At 40.6% G+C, this 19,666-nt stretch overlaps 2 protein-coding genes across 3 annotated transcripts; one reads left to right on the top strand and one right to left on the bottom strand.

Annotated features, from left to right (window-relative positions):
* Window positions 1-1,378: 1,378 nt before the first annotated feature.
* On the top strand, window positions 1,379-5,497 carry rnft1 (ring finger protein, transmembrane 1). The gene is made up of 9 exons (XM_042430856.1): window positions 1,379-1,576; window positions 2,225-2,691; window positions 2,776-2,852; window positions 2,955-3,055; window positions 3,411-3,564; window positions 3,658-3,816; window positions 3,954-4,019; window positions 4,109-4,210; window positions 4,381-5,497. Exons 1-9 carry the CDS (start codon window positions 1,551-1,553, stop codon window positions 4,513-4,515), a joined length of 1,287 nt encoding a protein of 428 aa, XP_042286790.1. The 5' UTR covers window positions 1,379-1,550; the 3' UTR covers window positions 4,516-5,497.
* Window positions 5,498-8,002: 2,505 nt separating this feature from the next.
* On the bottom strand, window positions 8,003-18,564 carry rps6kb1a (ribosomal protein S6 kinase b, polypeptide 1a). Of its 2 annotated transcripts, none has more exons than XM_042430854.1 (15): window positions 18,180-18,564; window positions 17,095-17,138; window positions 16,096-16,216; window positions 14,691-14,759; window positions 13,864-14,011; window positions 13,598-13,655; window positions 11,869-11,969; window positions 11,627-11,717; window positions 11,397-11,487; window positions 11,155-11,262; window positions 10,986-11,048; window positions 10,760-10,837; window positions 10,572-10,679; window positions 8,885-8,997; window positions 8,003-8,519 (listed from the first exon to the last, which is right to left on the bottom strand). In XM_042430854.1, the coding sequence occupies exons 1-15, from the start codon at window positions 18,249-18,251 to the stop codon at window positions 8,255-8,257; spliced, it is 1,530 nt and encodes a 509-aa protein (XP_042286788.1). In that variant the 5' UTR covers window positions 18,252-18,564; the 3' UTR covers window positions 8,003-8,254. The 2 variants fall into 2 exon arrangements, with proteins under 2 accessions (XP_042286788.1, XP_042286789.1); XM_042430855.1 differs by lacking the exon at window positions 18,180-18,564 and adding an exon at window positions 17,786-17,956.
* Window positions 18,565-19,666: the final 1,102 nt, after the last annotated feature.

Here is a 19,666-nt window from a genome sequence, read left to right as displayed (position 1 = left end):
ACAGTAATTACAATATCTGCTCCTCCTGTGTGCTTCTCAGCTGTTCCTATCTGAGAGCCTGCAGAGGAAAGATTAAATTTAGAAAAGCACAATAATGGGCACAGTAAGCATGCACATACATATAGAATCTTTTTAGCAGTGGCTGTGTTTTTTTTGTACAGTTCTATCAACTACTTTGGCATTTAATCTCTTCTCATGATCAATGTTTGGCTGTAAAATGATAAGAAGAACACACACAGGAGTAGAGAGGAGATAATAAGTATATGGCAGAGTCTTACTTCAACACTCAAATTCTCATTCTTCTCCCACAGCTTCTGATTATCCTTTTCCTGCACAAAGACAAGCAATGAAATCAGGGTTAGAAATCAACACCAGTTTAGGTGGGAGCTACTGAAGCAGCCACACTGCCAGGTCACCACCTGCTGTATCATTTCATATCCCTGTGTGACTCTAGTTGTGTGGTAAAAGAGGGAAGATGGTTGTGGAGTTTAGACTGCAGGTGGTGTCCTGCCATGAGCAGGAAACAGTGAATGGTGTTTTTACTACAACCTCAACTTCTCACTATACAGTGCTGCCCTCAAGCCAACTTTACAATGGTAACTGTTCTTGAATGCTCCCACTACAAGGTTTCCTTAAGGACACAGGCCTGCAGTTATAAATTATTATCATAAGATATTAATAAAGGGTTAAATGTTTCACACTTTGTGATGAGTAATCAAGTGTTAAGTTATTAATAAAAGGTTAGTGTTTCACATTTTCTAAATCATCAGGTAGTTATACCTGATGATCATCAGCAGATATATTTAATAAGTCATTCATGAAATATAATCAAAGTTTGGTCTGGATGCCCTGCAGCTGTTTCAAAAAGGTATGTGGTTGAACAGTATATCAGAGGTGTCTCCCTGAAGAATTTAAAAAAAGCAAATGTTTTGGTGGTATCGAAAGGAGGGGATTTTCACAACATGGCAACCCAAATATTCCACTTTTTAATGGCTTGTAAATGATTTATAAAATCAGAAAATTAGAATCATCTTTATTGGCCAAGTATATTTACACATACAGGGAATTTGACTCCGATTTAGTCTACTTACACAGAATAACAACACAACATTCTTTAGAATTAGACACAAGGAAACTGTTTCTGTGAAGTGTAAATAGGATACAAATAGCGCAAATATAAAAGCGTTAGTAAATTATTTATTAACCATTTATTAAGCCATTGATTAATGCTTATAGCCCTTTATAAGGGTCGCTTATCAGAAAATGGTACCAAATGATCTCACTAATTTACAGTATAATCCCATGAGTGTAATTTAAAAGGTAAACACTAGGTGGCGCTAATATAGCTTTTCACATCAGACACTACATACAAAATCCGTCAGAAGAAGTTCACGACGTCCGTGTCGTAAACAACAACGTCAAGATGTCTGAACGAGCAGCTTATGGCTTAGCTTGAAAGCTAATGTCTCAGTTTTGTTTTTTGGTTTACTTTCGCTTTTGTTTCGTTTGGCGGCCCGAACATTGTATTAGATGGGGACCAAGAGCCTACCATGAAACTCCGGGTGCAGAATGACAGGTGAGCGGAAGCATTTACAGCCGTTAATGTGGCCTGAGAGCCTCTGTTAGCTGCTAATGCTAACAGCGTTTCATTTCGGTAGGAAGCGGTCAGCTGTCTGCTGTGTCCGTCTGTGTCCACTTTTACTATTATTGCCGGAGAATTACTGACTCAGAGAACGTTATTTAGCTGGCAAAAACATTAACAGAAAGGGTGAGACTTTCATTGTGGGTTGAGGAAGTTCAACACCTTCAACAATGACTGCAAGTCAGTCCAAGTTAGCAAACAAAACTTAAGTTAGTGTAGCGTCACATTTATGCATTTAACGCTCCACAAAAATAATGACGTCTTCATTTACTGCGTGGCAGCTTGTACATTTTCTACAAGTTGAAATCCTATGTTTTTTTAAATAAACATATCTCTAAAATTTTTGTGAGTCTCTTACTTAGACACTTAAACGTAGTTTGTAGTTTGTTTAAGATGGCATCAGTGGCTCGTTTGAATACTGGGAGTCCTCAATCCAAACACAATGCAAAGTCCTGATTCCTGATAGCCTTTATATGTGTAGCTTCCACTTGTTATCTAAATATGATAGAACTTGTTATTACAGCTTTAAATTACAGTTGATGCTTGACATATTGTGACAAAGGTTTGTCTTTTTTGTCAAAGGAGTGATTACAGAAGAGCACTGAAACTGAGGGAGTCTCCTACTGTAATGCAGCCGAATTCAAGTGAGCGGGGTGCTCATGCAGGAAATGGTTTATCTCTGACTCTGCAACCAGAGCTTCTCACTAGGACACCGGCCCCTGGCAATGCTGCTGCTGCTGCTGCTGCTGCCAGCCCTGAGAGCAATGAGGTGCGGGTACCCATGACTAGTGGGTCTGGGGAGTCCAGTGGAGGCGCGTCATCCAGAAGGTCCAGAGTCAACTCCCACAGCCACTCCCATTCACATGGACACAATCGAGCACAGCACCACTCCAATTCAGAGCCTGAGCTTGACCCGCCTGACTCTGATCTCGACTCTGGAGAACCCAGTACCTCCCTGTCTGAGCTCCGCTGTCTCTTCCGCTGGCTCCAAAAGAGTCTTCCTTTCCTCGTCATACTGTGTGCTAAACTGGTCATCCAACATGCTCTTGGTGAGTATTATATAAGCAAACAGCATTATTGCAACTGTCAATAACACAAGACAACTTGTCTTATTGCTTCTCCTCATTTACCAGGACTAGCAGTTGGGGTCGGCCTCTTCACAACTTTTTTATATGTGAATAAAAACATTCAGACTCAAGTCTTTCTTCAGGTAAGTCGTGAACATGAAAACACATTGATTGATTCAGGACGCATTTATGGTCACTGCCGTTAGATTTCTAAAACTTGATTTTGCTTGTGTGCATCCTCTCAGGACCGACACTCAAAGCTGCAGTGTGTGTGGCTGCTATTCTTCCTGATCTCTTCCACTTTCCTGCTTTACTACACCTTTCTCACTGAGACACTTTACCACTGGTAAGACATTATCTCACATTATTTATCCTGAACAAAACCGTGTGACTGTGTTCCAGAAACAGGTAATTGGTCACAGGATATAATCTCAGTTTGTCGCTGTGGGCTGAGTAAGCAAAAAGATTTCAAAGTGGTAATTTAATTCATACTCTGTTTTGACTACAGCCCTTTCATCCAATAGCTGGCTCCATGGCTTCGGCATAAAAACCCATTCTTTACTTGTACAAAACATGCTAGTGAAGTCATTATTGTGGCATGTTAACCAGCGTATGTTTACATTGCTCACTCGTACTGCAGTCTGATAAACAGCTTTGCTACATGACCGTGCCATTTAACCTGATTATTGATCTCCTTCCAGCCTCATCTTCCTCAGCCCAACCATTGAGCCGTTGGGATTCTGGGAGGTTCTATGGGCAGTCGGCATCACCAACTTCATAATAAAATTCCTATTTATGGGGATAAAGTGCCTTATTCTGCTGCCGCCCCCTTCACTGGTGACCTACAGAGCCCAAGTGAGAGTGGTGGATTTCTTTTTGGGATCACTGAAATTCATTGTCTTTGCAGGGCTGTTTCAGTAATTCTAAATTTTGTATGTTTGTCTTCAGGGGCGAATGCTGATGCTGACTGAGGAGCTTGGTCAGGTCCATCAGGCCATAGCTCCTGTTTCACTGTGGTTCCGCTACCTGGTCACCTACCAGGAGGCTGACGGCACCCCTGGACTCACACTAGGGGTTTTGCTGGCTTTGCTCTACCTCATACTGAAGGTGTGATCACTCAAACTAAACAGCAATAGATCTTTGTTGTATTCCTATTGAAAACTACCTTCCACTTTGACAATAACACTATTTTTTTTTCAAGTCAGTTTTCTTCACTTTTTTGTTCTTTTTCCTCTTTCTTTCAGCTTTTAGGATTGTACGGACAGTGGACGTCTTTACTGAAAACTGTGAGGATATTTCTAAAGGGCGAGGTCAGTGGTGAACAGCTTCTTTTTTTTAAATGTACATGTTCAGAATCAGTAGCCAGCTCTACTGAAGTGTTTTGTGTTTTGTTCCTCAGCATACAGGCACAGCAGCCACTAGGAGTCAGTGCAGCGAGGCTGGAGACGTCTGCCCCATCTGTCAGGGAGAGTACAGGGAGCCTCGGGCTCTGCTCTGTCAGGTAAAACCACACAAGTGTGCACCGCAGGGCCTGTCATGTCATACTGTTGTTAAGGTTTTGGCATTGTTTTAGCTGATAGTAGATTAACTGAAGTACATCTGTTATTCTGATCTCGTCATTTACTGTAAGTGCAAGTCATGCTGACATCCTGTTGTTTCTCTGCTGTGCAGCACATATTCTGTGACGAATGCATCGCTCTGTGGTTTAACCGGGAGAAGAGCTGCCCTCTCTGCCGCACTGTGATCACAGAGAAGGTCTACAAATGGAGGGACGGAGCCACATCTCCACACCTGCAGATTTATTGATTAATAAGGCACAGGTGGGGAAGTTTTTGGGTCTGGGACATTGGTATTAGTTTGTATTTAATGTGATTTTTTTTTTTTTTTTATGGCTGTCAAACTCCACTGACAAGTAATGTTGTACACACTGTTCATTTATTGGCAAAGGGCTGTGCCCACTGAGGGCTGAGGTCAGTAAGGACACACAACGACCAGTATGTCCCTACTAGTCACTCTCACAGACAACTGAAAGTTGATTTTTTTTTATGCCCTCAAGTGTTTTTTTTTCTTCTTTTTTTTCTATTTTCAGTTATTTCCTCTTGTGTTGTCGCTTTGTTCACCTTTGATCTTGTCTCTAGGACAAATGTAAATTTTCCTCATGGGGCTGCAAGTTGTACTTCTTCAACTATAAATATGGGAGGGAAGAGAAATATATATAAAAAAGTATTTTAAACAGTTTTTCCTTTTATCACAAGTTTGAACAAACATGCAACACGATTCCTTTCTTATCCAGTGTTTCTAAATGTTTGGAAGCGACTTTTCCGATTTGTATCAATAAATTGTGTAGAGGTAAGCAGCGGCATACAAACCTCTAATTGGAAGTGCTTGCTGAATTCTGTTTTAGATGCATCTTTCAGTTTGAAAGGGTTAAAATAAACGTGAGATTTGAGGGCTGACAACTAGCACACTGCAAAAGGCTTTTAGGAAGCCCAGATAATGACCACACCTTTGCCAGCCTGCATCCAGGCACTGAGGATGGACATGGCAGGCTAAATACAGTTTGCCTTTTGCTTTCAGTGACTGTTTTTTCATGATTGATAAAAAGGATGTAACTGAGCTTGTGAGATTGATTTACACATAAATTATTTTTCTATAGAGGCGATGTAGCCTCGTTTTTGTAAAAACCAAAGACTGGGAGAAGCATCTATTTTATTATGTATGAAAATCATTTCACTGTTATTTTTCCCATTTAGATCCATAAACTATCTGAATAAACATTTGAATGACATTTGTGTCTTGTTGATTTATGTGGAAAATTGAGAAATAATTATCTACTGAACAGCTACGCCTCAAAGTAAAATCACATCAGTCTAGATAATAATCTGACTTTAGTGTACAGAGGCTGAGTAAAACCTGCTTAAAATAGATTAAACAAGTCCTTAAAGTGCTGTAAAATGACAACAGTTTAACCTTTACAAAAAACTCTGAAACAGGATCCATTCATTTTTAGTTTTATTTTGACTTCATTATGTACATGATACATATTAATATTCCCTATCTTAAGGGGCAGATGTAGGGGTGACAAATTAAACGGTATTCTCAATGCCCACCAGTGATTAAAAACACCAGTTCTACTCAAAGATGATGTTTTCCACCTGAAGTAAACTTGATAAGATGGTTGTTCTCAAACATCTCAGTGGGGGGGATACTTGTTTGAGCCCCAAACAATGACATACTGTACACAGGCATACCTGAACAGAAGCAAAATGTATCATTTTAAGTTTCCCAACCCCTCCCATAGACTCGACAGAATCAGAAATGATCACACTCAGATCATATCACAATGAATTGGTGAAGCTAAGAAATGAACATCCTTCAGATACATAACAGGAAGTGAACCTTATGGGTCACTCCTAGCCACTTCCACACAAATTTACAATATACAGCATACTGTACATACACACTGTACTCTGTCAGCAAAGGCACAATGCCATTCCCATTGGTTTTTGTATCATTTCATAATATACTGCCCTTGCTCCAAGCACTGCAAAAAGACAAACTGAGTTCAAGTTTTCAGCAAGGAAAGTCTTAAGATATCAAAACATTTTTTTTTCTTCTGGAAATCACCCTTGAATATGATACTATGCCACACAATAAATACTGTAAGACATTTGGGTCACCCTCGATTTTGGAATAAAAAGAAAAAAGCTGCATCTGAGGTTGCTGTAAGACATGTTCTGTGGAAATAAAATCATACTGTACATGCTTATTATTATTATTATTATTATTATTATTATTATCATTATGACAAAATAAGTCTCTGACAAGAATTCCAAATCAAATAACAACACATTCTGCTGCCTTATCTAAGGAATACTACATAATAAATACATAGCTTGCATAGTGTGAACAATGCAGTGGAAAAACAATGGCACTTGAAATAAATATTGTAACAAATTAACATGCAAAGTTAAGCGGAGTAAAAAGTGGAGTGTTAAACACAGTTGTTGTACCAGAGTGGTAGAAGAAGAAAATCAATCCTTTCACCTATATGAAAAACTTAAGTAACTAAAAGAAACACATGAAAATGACTGCAAACATCAATGTTGTGGAAGTCAGTATTAATACGACGATGTGAACTTAACGTGGTTGACTGAGCCATACAGTTCTTACAAAAAACAGTAACACACTTCTACAGTTGTTTTTCAGGGTGTGTTAACCACTAAAAAAAATAATTTGGTTCATTTAAACAGTGATTTTGGTCAATTTGTTTAACAACAAGTGGGTAACCAATACCGGAGCCATTCAAACTGAAGCAAACTTTCTTTCATTCTATTTTCAATTAGCGTCATGGGAATCTGCATCCGCCGGTGTGGTCAGCTTTAGGGCAAGACGGTCCAATGGCTTGACTCCCGGAGGCTCATATAGCAGCTTCAAATCACATAAACAAGACAAACACCTCAACTGACACTGGATTTTGTACATGGTCCACTCATTTAAGTCTGCATTTATCCCCCTAACACTGAGAGCCCTGTTACTGTTACTGTCAATGCACAATAAGCATATGCAAAGCACTAAATACATGAACGCAGCCTGAACGAATAAAAGGCAGTGATATCAGTTTGGCTGAGTGTATTGTGGGTCATCTTGTCTCGACATGTTTGTTGGTTTCCCACCGTGACAGTGACAATGAGGCCACATGAGTTAAAAATAATGCTGCAGGCATTGTCAAAACTGAGCGCAGTAGATTTAAGAGACACACAAAAAAGGCATTTAGAGTCTGTTGACATTCAACACAAAGACACTGAACAGTGCTTCTGGACATGCTTGCTACAGAAAGCATTCCAGCTAGACAAGTAAAGCAGTGCCAGCATTTGGTATTGATTGTGGTGAAGTGATGCTTTCAGCTGAAATTTCACTTCCATCTTTTTATAGCTGCTTTTCCGTAAGTCATGCTCTACCTACTCCCGACCACACACTCCAGTGACAAAGGCAATGTGATTATTTTCCTCAACATAAAAGGAATACTGTGTTCATTGTGGAATTGTTATCCAATAATTTGACCATCTGACAGTGTATCCTGCAAGGTCTCATCGCAAGGTGATCATTAAAACACAAAAAGAAAATGCCTGGCATATTGAGGGGGAACACACACCCCTTGTAACCAAAATCTTATTGTACACCTCACACTATCATCCCACTCAACATGATGGAAGCAACTAGTCATAAAAACTAGAAGTAACATTGTCCAGACTTGAGAATAAAAGAGCACCAGTAAATCATTTTCACTTTCTCTCACATCACCCCTCCGATTGACCAGGTATCTAATATACTTCACTGATTATCTGCGGCAGGCTGAGGAGGCCAGGCTGGGTCAGGAGGATTTGGGAGGCCAAGAGAAGGGAAGGCGCTGCTGGAAGAGCTGGTGATCGGCGTTGACAGTGTCAGTCAATTTTTTTAAAAATTCTACAAGTCTCTGAAAGAAAACAATAAAAAGGAAGAGGAGGAATTGGAAGAGTCCTAATGTTTGTACGCTAGCCGTGCGTCATAGGTTCATTCGTAGATGTTCGGGCCGCTTGGAGTTCATGGGGTAGGCCTGCTTTTTGTAGGGTCCTGCATTGATGCCTGAAGGGTGCCTGATGGGAAGTGGTGCCGAGGCCTCGGAGGTGCTGCTGCTGCTTGTGTCCATTTGCTCCATTGTCGATACCTCCATGGGTTGCTCTGCAGAGCTGCCAGCAGACAGCAGGGAAGGGCAGCCTGTCAGTGTGGGTCCCCGGGGCCAGCAGTCCCCACCTGCAAACTTCACCGGACTGTGATAGAGGGACATGTGAGACTTTGTTTGATCCTCTGAGGGTTTTGCAAGTTCATCAATTTCCTTTCTGTGCTTGAAAAGCAAGTGTTCTCTTATTACCTGTATTTCAAATCTGTCTACATTAAGTTCACCTCAATATTTCCATGACTGATCCCTACTTATTTGACCCAATGAAAATGATAAACAATTCTTTTAAAGCCCTGAGAGGATTCCTGTTATGCCATTGGAAGAGACTTGATGGCTTTCTTGAGGCCAAGCAGGCTACATTTTCAAGGTCAGCAAAGGAGACATGGAGGAGGGGTAGACTTACTGTATAAATGAAAAATGGAATTCAAGGGAAAAAAAAAAAAAAATTGCTTTTACCTCACAGGTGTTTTTGGGCTTCCTGGGAACTTCCGCGGTGAGCGGACCTTTGGCTCGAAAGAGAACTTCTCTTTGACGTTTTCCAGCACAGATGGGGCCACATATGTGAAACCCTGAGCAGGGGGTGGGGGACAAAAACAGAAGAGAGATCTAAGTCCAACTCTTCAAAGACAATCTTTCCAAAAACAACCCACAGCTGATGATGAGCAATGAAACCCTGAGTAAACCGGATCATGCAATGTGGTGGAACAGTGAGTGAAGCTTCCAGGAAACCAACAGGACTGAACCAGATGGGATGCATTAACCGATTCTCGTAAGACCTACTTGTTGAGAAGGAAATAAAAAACATTATGTCCAGAGCTTGCCTCTGTTTGTATGTATGTTTGCAGACAACACAGAAACCGTTAAATGCAAGAATAAATGCCACAGTGCTCTATTAAAAACCCTTGTCTTCCCTCAAACCCCTTCAAAGTGTGAACAGCGTATGACAACAAATTGAGTTCTTATAAAAGGGTTTCCGGCAGTCTATTGCAAGCCTGGCAGCCTGCCGGCCCTGAGTTAGTCAACCCCCCGCCAGGCCTAAGCATCAGGGATTTTAAATAAAAGTATTAAGATGTTTTCTAAACTAAAATGTGTTATATAGTCAGCATAGCTTCTTTAAGGAATAGCTCAGTGCATAGCAAGTGTGCGGTCAGGAGAGAGAGAGCATGTGTGTGATGGTGCATGGCTGCATTGACACCGGTCTGCAGCACACACAGACGTGGGGATGAGCCAGAGGACTACCGCTGCTTAGAACCAGAACAACCCACCTGCAATCCAGTGAGACACACTGAGAGCAGGCTGAGCAGACAGAGAGCGGGAGAATTTCTGCTGAAAACAAGCACTGAGACATGACAGCAGCTGTTTGCTAACAGCTACATGTGTTTACAGCAGAGAGCAGGAGGGAGGACAGACGTAATCCACGCTACTCTGTGTTGTGACTCTGCTGCTGCAGTGGACGGTCACAGAGCAGACACTTTCAGTTTGTAATTGTAGCGTCCGTCGTCCGACTAAATATTGATAACATGCTAAGTATTTTACAAATTAGGGTTTTTTATTCAATGAATGTGGGCGCTGATATGTGAAAATGAACTAAATGGGTTTTATTTCTATTTAAAAAAAAAGCAAAACGACGGTGGGGGTGGTGGGCAAGTAATGTAATCTGTGTCCGAACACTGTGTATCACCGGTACCACATTTACACACGTTAACACGTTTTGCTCATTGTAAGAAAACTGTGAAAACTGTTATTGGCATCAGACTGTGTCAAATTGCAGATAACTGACATTGCTGCCTCAGCACCTTTTTTATTTATCATATACATAAATACTATTTTCCTACATGTTGCTAAGCAGTAGCTTCTTCTGCTTACTACTCTTGTAAAGTTACATTTACTCCAAGACTGACAGAGATAATGTCAACAAAAAATATCTATTTAAAAAAGTAATGGTCCAAAACAGAAATGACTAAGAATTTGATTTCAATTTTTAGCAAGTGACCATGTTGTAAGTAAAATAATCAGATATTGCATCATGAGTAACTGCATGTTTATCATAAATTATTCCTCTCTAAACTCTCTACTCAAGAAATTAAGACAGCAAGGCAGAAAGGTGCACTGTTTGCTGGGAGGTACAGAACTAGTTACCCACCAGGAAGACTTGATTGGCACTTTCGCTGAGCGTGGAGTCGTCAGGGCTGTCCACTGGAGTCTGGCTGGTGAACTTGGAGTCAAACTGGCTGACGTCATCAGCCGATTGCTGCCAGAAGAAGCGGATCAGTTAATCATCTTGAAGGGACAGGTCACAAGAGGATATTACTACGTGAAAGATGAACTCACCAGGAAAGGTTTAAATGGGGGCTCTACTTTGCGAGCGAGGAGGTCCTCCCAATTTATATGTCGGAAGAATAGATGGGCCTGGGAAAGACGATGACAGCAGTTGTGTTTTTATATTTCATGACCACCACAAGGTTTTCCAAGAGGCATCCTGATTTTCTGATTCAGCATTTAAAGTCACAGGTAACTAAATTAACGTTGCATGCATACACTCAACAGACTTATTTACCTGGACTTCAGCGGCATCTCCTGGTCCAGCACCAAGTCGCAATGAGGCATTTCGTTTCAGCAGCTAAAAGAGAACATTTGGAGATTTCATTTCTCTGTCTTTCAAGAAGTTTCAGCAGAGACAACACAGCCGGAGAAGGTGGGACAGAGGGAAGGATTTTATGACTCACCTTTTTCAGGAGGTCCCTGGCTTCTTGTGTGAGGTAAGGTGGAAGGCTGAGTTTGCATTTCAAGATTTTGTCAATTGTCTTCTTTCGGTTTTCACCAGTGAATGGAGGCTACGAAATGCCAAAACAAAATAGTTCAGCAAATGTTTCGAAGTTGGATTAAGCTTTTAATAGCCACAGTGCTGTGATAAACAGTTTGGTTTACTTTTGTGATGCTATTATGGGATCAATATATGTGCACTTACTGCTCCTGTCAGCATGTCATACATGAGAGCTCCCAGACTCCACCAGTCCACTGCGCGGTTATGTCCGCTCCTCATTAGGATCTCTGGAGCCCTGAGGAATGAGAGGGGACGGACAAGATGATACAGCAGATGCACTGCACTGTGTAAGAAAATGTGACTGAATGTGCAGATGTCTATAAAACTGAAGTCTGAATTCATCTTGAAAGTCTGCCTGCTGATGTGCAACCTACATGTACTCGATAGTGCCACAGAAGGTGTGGGTGACCGTTCCGTCGTGGATGGACTCTTTGCATAGACCAAAGTCTGTCAACTTTACATGTCCTAGAGGAAAATGGAGCCAAGGCAAGAACATGAGAAAACTAATCCCCGAGCAAACAAGAGGTTAAGTATCAGGTTACCTGTGTAGGGGACATGTACATAGCTGTAGTTTTTCTAAACTGGCTTTTGTGAGGGACACTTCAGGTTTCTGTACCATTGTTGTTGAGCATGATGTTCTCAGGCTTCAGGTCTCTGTAGATGATGCCTTTCTGGTGCAAGTGACCCAGCGCCATTGAGATCTCAGCCAGGTAGAAACTGTCAACAGAAAAACAAGATGCGGGTTCAACATTCAGCAAAATGTTATTGGCACCAAACGAATGCATTTTCTCCATCAGTGATTTTATACATTTATAGAAATTTCCACCCACATAATGCTCTAAATTGCTCCTCAATGATCTGCAGTCAATGTATTATCCTCAATGTCACTTAGGTTATTCTCGGAATATTCATGTAACACACCCTTATTTGTTCAGCAGCTTGGTTCATGTAATCACCATTTTCATCTACAGGCTGTGTTTATTAAACAGAAGAACATGGGCTGCAAGCTTTTGTCCCTCACACTTCCTGAGAAACACAGTGTGACATATCATCGCCTTTTTACAAAACTGAATGTGCTGAACTTCAAATTCCATGGAAGAGAAGTGTCTAATTTCCACAATGGATCTGTGTCATCATGATGCCATTTGGCCTGTGTGGGCTACATGTAAAATATATCAATGTGCTGCTGTGAGAATCCAGAAGTTTAACAGCTGGCCACATCTTTTTTTTTCAGATCCCCATTATGTCAACATGCCTAAATCCATGTACATACACATTAAACTGGTAATAAAATAGAATAAAACAAGATACAGAACTAGTTTGTAATATAATCAGCAGTGCTACAGCATACACACTGCAATCAAATGTCCATAACTACAGTCTACCAAATCAATATAGAACAACACACTTTCCATTATATTCTAGCCATCTAGTCAGAATAGCCTTGAATCTATGTCATTAGGAGTCATTAGGAATCCGTCAAACTGTTTTTCATATTTAGGGATTTTCTGACAAATGATGGTTAATTCTTCCACTGAATGGCCGCCCTGTGCAAAACCAAGCATTAGTTTTGAGTTGTGGAAGAGCTACCATTGTCACTTGTCTAGTTTTGTTCTTATTCCTAGTAAACGTTATTCTTGAGAACAATTTGCCAGTTTTAGATCACATATTCCCCTGAAGAAAGTTAAAAGACTACATGCCAGCCCATCCTTCAGCCAGGGGAGACCAGCATGCATTCCTGCAACCTCCTGATCTGAACAGTTCAGGACCAAACATGCTTCTTCTGAACTATCTGAAACTTCTGCAGATCCTTTTTTAGCTGCAATGGACTGTAGTCCAGATGTGTCAAAACCAAGTATTGTACCACCTGCTTTAATGAAGCTTCCACACTTGGCATGTGATCAGACACAACAGATCACAATGACATTTGGATATCATATGGCATTTCTGGCGCTGATGCACCAATATCACGCGTAAACAAAAAAAGACTGTTGTCATTTGCAATCCTGGGTGTTTGTACTCCCTTGATTTAGCATTGCACTAATTAAACACTGATAGTGTTAGTGACACCACTTGAGGCAATTTATCTGATTTCACACAGCTCCCTCTGGAGTGGAAAAGCAGATGAAAAGATTAAAAGAAATTTAAAATGGACATATTTAAGCAGAACATCCTGAATAGTTTCTAAACACTCTGAAAACCTCTTTTTTAAAATTTATTTCTCAGGAAAAATTCCGATGGATCACCAGAAACATTGTAGACAAGTCACAGCAAACCTAAAGGCTAATTTTATCCCCAGCTAGATATTTTAAGACTTTACCAGAGTGGCAGACAAATCAACATACCATGCTGTGTCTTCCATGAAGATGCCCTCTCTTTCCAGTTGCATAAACAGCTCCCCACCTGCAGTCACCACATACAAAATCAAATGTAATCACAGTTGAATTGGAGACCCAAATTTGTTTCTTCACTGTGCTGAAAGAAATGTCCATTCAATTTCTGGTGCACACATGCTTTCTAGTGCTCATAAAAAGGGGATAGACAAAAACATTTATGACAGTAAAGACTGGGGATTTGTACAATATATTTAACTGGGCATCACTATGCTCACCGCTAAGATACTCCAGGATGAGGTACAACTTTCCCCCTGTCTGGAAGGCGTAGATGAGGTCCACGATGAAAGGATGCTTCACCTCCTCCAGAATGTTCCTCTCGGCTTTGGTGTGTGCTGTGTCCTTTGCATTACGCACAATCATAGCCTGGCAAGGGACAGAGAAGCACGGAGAGTCAGGGTGTGAAAACTATTTGGGCAATAACTTAAACCGTATTAGCTGGTGTCAGAGCTTCAACATCATCTGCACGGGTAGAGGTGGAATCAGGAAGCCAGCATGGTAGCTACCGTCAAGTCTCATTAAGCCAACAAACACAGTCATTACCCAAAACCTCAAGCTTCGGGGAATATGAGCTGGCTTTTAAAGCAAAGTCCGGCACCGGCTCAGTGACAGCTGCAAAGAGGATGCCAAGATGAGCAGAAGCAGCAGCTCTGAGGTTTCATGGGAAAAAAGCATGCAGCCATTATTTTGGGTGGTCTGTCCTTGGCTCCTGGCTACATAGCTGAATGCACCAATATGTCACCAGAGTAGAACCAAAAAAAAGGCACATAGTGACATACAGTACATGTGAAACACTACACATAGTTATGCTACATAGGGCTTGAGAGTCAGCTGAGTATTTAAGGAGCTAAATCCCCTTAGATGTAATACTTGTGTTTGCTTACATATGCTGTCAGACTACACTACTCTGTATGTACAGTAGGGGGCAGTTAGGCTCACATTTGATGGGTGATTGAAGGACAGATTGAGCATTACGGATTTTCTCTCTCCATCAATGAAATAGTCATGTTACAGCCAAACCTGAGACAGACAGACTCACACTCACCTTCTTCAACACTTTCATAGCAAATATCTTCCCAGAGGTGGCACCTGATACCTTCCGAACTTGAAACACCTGCAAAACATTAACAACATGTCAAGCAAAATCCATAAAGACATTTACATTTGCGCTAATAGTTTGTGAGTCACTATTTCTATTTTCAGATATGTCTCAAATGTGTCTTAAAAAAATGACACTTTGTTATGCTGCGGACATTCAAAGAAAGGATTTGGGACAAGCGAAATATATCTTTTAGCACTGGTGTGTGCATAATGTGTGCTCATTCTAAGCAGTAAACAAAAGTCACTCTTGGTGTGTGAAAACAGCTATTCTTCTTCTAGTATTCTCCCTGACCATTTGTGTGTAAAGCATTCAGTACATACAAATGGACAGGGATGACAAAAGTGCCACCAGGAACTGCTTTGTTCCTGCATGAGCCAATGTCTGTGTTTTAAGTATTTGTGTGCCCGTAAAATCCTTGAAAAGATTGTTTGCTCTCAGTTTTAAAGCCAAGAAACGTCAAACCAGTTCCAAAATATATAAAAACACAAGAATATCAAAACAAATGACAGTGTGTTTTGAATAATGTAATTACTTTGTAATGCCAAGTAAGTTTCAGGAAACAACTTCTTAGTCATCATACATGAAACCACTTCAATAAAAGGAAAGTCATGTGCCTGTTGGCTCTGTGAAAAATGTTTCCAAGATCACTGTAATGTGCATTTTCATTGTCAGACTCAGAAAACAACACATCAGAAAACTTCCAGAGTGCTACTGGTCGGTAATACCAAGATAACACAACATTAACACCTTCATAAAACCATAAAAACAAGACCGATATCTCAATGTAAATACAGATTATAGTTCTGTTTTATGTTGACTTGGGTAAAGGAGAAGATGGTTCTAGGGTGCCAGATCTTACAGGTGCAGTAGATTTTTTTTTTTTTTTTTACTTTCACATAGCGTGTTATACATCTCTCGGGAATTGCAAGGGTTGGTGATAGTCAACAAAAATGCTGAAATGTTTCTAGCTTGCATAACTAAATTTCCAGTAACTTTGTTAAAAAAAATTCCCCAACCGTTGGAATATCAACTACAATGTCCTCCCCCACATACTGGCAGTCTGATGCTATGAGCAAATACATAACAGGTCCCAGGCCAAAAAAAGCAATATGGTATAATAGTGGCATTTCCCGGGAATAAACTAGGGTCTAATAGTTTTTTTTATAAATAAGTGTGTAATGTGAAAGTGTGAAAAACCCAACTGTACATTACGGTTCCAACTTTCAAAATCAAAATTTCAGGTCAAGTCATGTTTTTATGAGAAAAAAAGGATAAGGAGGCAAGTTCATTAGTGTGTGGTAAATGACTTGATGTTTACATTTCCATGCCAGGGAATCAGATGCCTCACCTTTCCATAGCCACCTTTCCCCAAAACTTTCAGCAGCTCAAAGCATTCAGGCCTGATCTGCTCTGTTCCCTTGTTCACGCTGTTCTCTGAAATTTCAAACTTCTCACAGTCATCCATGTTACTGGCAAAACAAAAAAATAAAGAAAAAACAATCACATTTAAAACACAGCAATATCACCACTGAGCGTTACAAGCAATTGGGACTAAATATAGACATAGTTAATGGTTCAACTGAGGTTGATGGTGGTACAACAGTTTTGTTGTTGGGGGCGTAAACAGCTGACTAGGTGAGATGGTTGTGCATTGTTGGGGACGTTCCCAAACTTTTTCATACAAATGTCCCACACATAGATCCACATTAGTGCAGTGACCCCCAGTTTGATTACAGTCTGCTTTAAGAGAGCCTATCTGAGATGGTATCACTTATTACTGGGTACATATAAATGGGCAACAAATTAAAGGAAAAACCTGGGTAAATGAGTGGCAATAAATAACAAATGCAGATGCTTCCTTGCAGGACATGAAGGGTCACTGAAATGGTTTGAGGTGTATGAAAATGGAGTGAATCATATGCTTTCAGGATCACCAGATCTGAACCCAATTATCACACTTATCGGACACCTTTGATCAGCCAGTGCTCTCTCCACCATCATGATGGAAACACCAGATAAGGATTTATCTTTTGGAAGAACGGTGCTGGTCCCTCTAGTACAGTTAAAGAGACTATGCCAAGGAGCATTAAACCTGTTCTGTGATTGTCCCACCTCTTATGTTCATTTTCCCTTTAAATTGTCACCCATCTGTAATTTCTAATTGTTTGGTAGTGTGGTTAAGTTGGCTTAAGATTAGTTAGTGCTTATACTATAGAAGATGCATTTAAAAAAGCATTACCACAAAGCCCACCAAAGCACTTTAAATGTCCTCAGTGAAAACTTCAGTCATCCAAATTACGTTGATGCCCCTTTTGGGACCCAGTGAATCATGCTGCTTTATACTCACAATTCAAAGCCACTGCATTGGTCCATATATTCACTGAGCTGGCCCTGAAAACAAGAGGAACAACAGGACAGAAAATCTCAGCACAAATCAATGCGAGGACTGTAATTTACCAGCCAACCTGAGCTTGTTCATAGATATATTATGGGTTTTCTATAGTTTTACTTATAGTGTTTAACAGGCAAATATTTTAGCCGGTTTCACTTCAAGTTAACAGGTAGTGCTGCTAACTAACTAATCACTAAGGTAGTTCAAGAGGCACACTGTCTCTCCTTAACTTCATTTTTTTATTATATATTATCATTTATTCAAATAAACCCGTGTTTGTAACTAACGTCAGCGCTGGCTAGTAAACCAATGACGAAAGTAGTATCTGATGCTAACTCCTAACTAGCATTATCGGGATCAGCCTGTTGTTGGATGGCTGACCTCTGAGTCCATTTATATCCCACTTATTTATAATGTCAAAGCAGTTGTCACACCATACATGTGGCATTCATGTAAATAATTAAGGTAATATAGCTACATCCCTACAATAGACGAATGCCGATGCAGGCAGCTTCACCAATATCTCCATTATCGGACACGTCGCTACGCCCGCTGGAGATACGACTTATTCTCATTTTTGTACGCGGCTTTCCTTATGGCTGTTTCCTGTCGTCGTTTACCACTTTTCAACAACCCTTTTGCTTACGTGGTGGCGTTTTTGCCTTCATTGTCAGGACACCCCAAGAGTAAACAATTAAAGCTATACGGGTTTATGCGGTGTTTAAGCCGGGGATAGTTAACGTTACATCAACCCCCGCCGCACAGCGCTCTTTCAGTCTAATGTTGTTTCTGACCGGTGTCGGCAAGGAAACCTAATTTGTAAAGTAACTCTAGAGTCTGTTATAATTTTAAATTCAGAAAATGCTCTGAAATGTAGCTTAAACACAGTGTAGTGACTTTTATAAGGGCACTTCCAGATTCCGCGGGAACATGATGGGCGAGGACGTGTCCGATAATGGATACATGACTACTAACGGTAGCAACACAGGCCTTGGAGGTGCTAAGCTAACGTAAGTGTTAACCGGCTAACGCAAACTCACCCCGTCTTCAAGTTCGTCGTCAGAGACATTCTCATCCGGTTGATCCAAATCGATGTCGAAAACCCCAGCCATGGCCGCGGCTCTTCACTCGGTGTCTAGTCACAAAACACAGCCCCGCTCCCCCGCCTCATCACCGTTACAGCCGGCTGCAGCAGAAAGCATGAGCTAACCTCCAGCTAACCACAACAACACAACAACCGAGCGGCAGGAAGAGCCTCTAGTGTCGGTCACCGGCGTTACTCGGCTCAGCCTGGCCTGGTGACAGCTGAAAACTCAGTAGTAAAGTGACAACCTGCAGTGATAACTGCGGGGAAATTTAATCTCAGCGGGATGCGATAGAATTGACACAGCTGCCCTTAAATTAAATTAACTAGGCTACAGTTCCTCAATCTATCAGAGCAAGTCAAACTTGCATCATTGGATGATTTAAAAAAATGTTATATTGGATTTTATTTAAAGCCTTTACTTTTTTTCTTATGGTGTATTCTAAGCAGTATGACTATTGGCATTTTTTTCTACTGTACAGAAAGTATATATTTACTTAAGATTATCTTATATTTTAGATTGAATATGTTTTGTGTTTCAATTGGTTTTGAGCGATAATACAGACCAGTGGTTCTCAAAGTGGGGTCAGGGGACCCTCAGGGGCTCTTGAGAGGGTTCCAGGGGGTCCCCAGCAAAAAGGGGAATCATTTATTTTCATTTTAATTCCATCCATAAGTAACACAATGACAGAAAGTATGACTATTTTGGTCATGGGTTTCTCACACTTTCTGTAATAATACATCTAAAAGCAGAAATCTTATAAAAATGGGGTCCATGGTCTAATTTGTGTCAGTTTAGGGCTTATTGACGTGAAAGAGTTTGACAGCCACTGATATAGAAAATTGTAGACTTGTTATATAACTTTTTGTTTTAAAAACCCACATTCTTACAATGACATTGCTAGCATCACCATAGTTTTCTTTGACAAGTGTGTGGATGAAAAATTCTCCATCAAACAGTGGACATTACTCTGTTATGTTCCAAAGTAAAGCTCTTTATGCATTTATGCATGACACACCTCCAGATGGGCTTTATGTCATTTAAAGATGGTGGTTACTGGCAGCAGCGCTAAACCAAGACCTTATTTGGCTTTGACCTTCCAGTCACAAAAGTGGAGCTCTTGACACAGTTCTAATGCTTCCCAGAAACCTGAGGAGTAATGTCCTAATTATTTTACTCACTTGCAGCAGGCTGAGAGAAGGTATAAGAATGTCTATAAGTAAGTAGGTCTCACTTTCCTCCTCTGGTTTCCTCTACCTAGAATATAGAGATTCATATTCAGAATCTGTCAAATTATAATCTTATAACCTAAATGGGATTCATTTTGGTTATGGGGTTGGTTGTCTAATATGGTACTGATTTGGGTCACTTGACATAAGAAAAGTTTAACACCCTCTTGTTTGCACTATGTCTTTTTTTTCTTTTTTTTGCCAGAAAATGAA

This window comes from Thunnus maccoyii, chromosome 13 (genome assembly GCF_910596095.1).
Source record: "Thunnus maccoyii chromosome 13, fThuMac1.1, whole genome shotgun sequence".
Lineage (NCBI taxonomy): Eukaryota > Metazoa > Chordata > Actinopteri > Scombriformes > Scombridae > Thunnus > Thunnus maccoyii.
This window is presented reverse-complemented; position numbering and strand designations above follow the sequence as displayed.

Excerpts from the sequence above, each read along its gene's own strand:
- rnft1 (XM_042430856.1), top strand. The coding sequence starts at position 1,551 with ATGAAACTCCGGGTGCAGAATGACAG. Across the intron at positions 3,565-3,657 it reads TGGTGACCTACAGAGCCCAA|GGGCGAATGCTGATGCTGAC; the intron begins GTGAGAGTGGTG and ends GTTTGTCTTCAG. Across the intron at positions 4,020-4,108 it reads GGATATTTCTAAAGGGCGAG|CATACAGGCACAGCAGCCAC; the intron begins GTCAGTGGTGAA and ends TTTGTTCCTCAG.
- rps6kb1a (XM_042430854.1), bottom strand. The coding sequence starts at position 18,251 with ATGGCTGGGGTTTTCGACATCGATTTGGATCAACCGGATGAGAATGTC. Across the intron at positions 16,217-17,094 it reads CAATGCAGTGGCTTTGAATT|TAACATGGATGACTGTGAGA; the intron begins GTGAGTATAAAG and ends TTGTTTTGCCAG. Across the intron at positions 8,998-10,571 it reads GTGCCAATCAAGTCTTCCTG|GGTTTCACATATGTGGCCCC; the intron begins GTGGGTAACTAG and ends CCCCCTGCTCAG.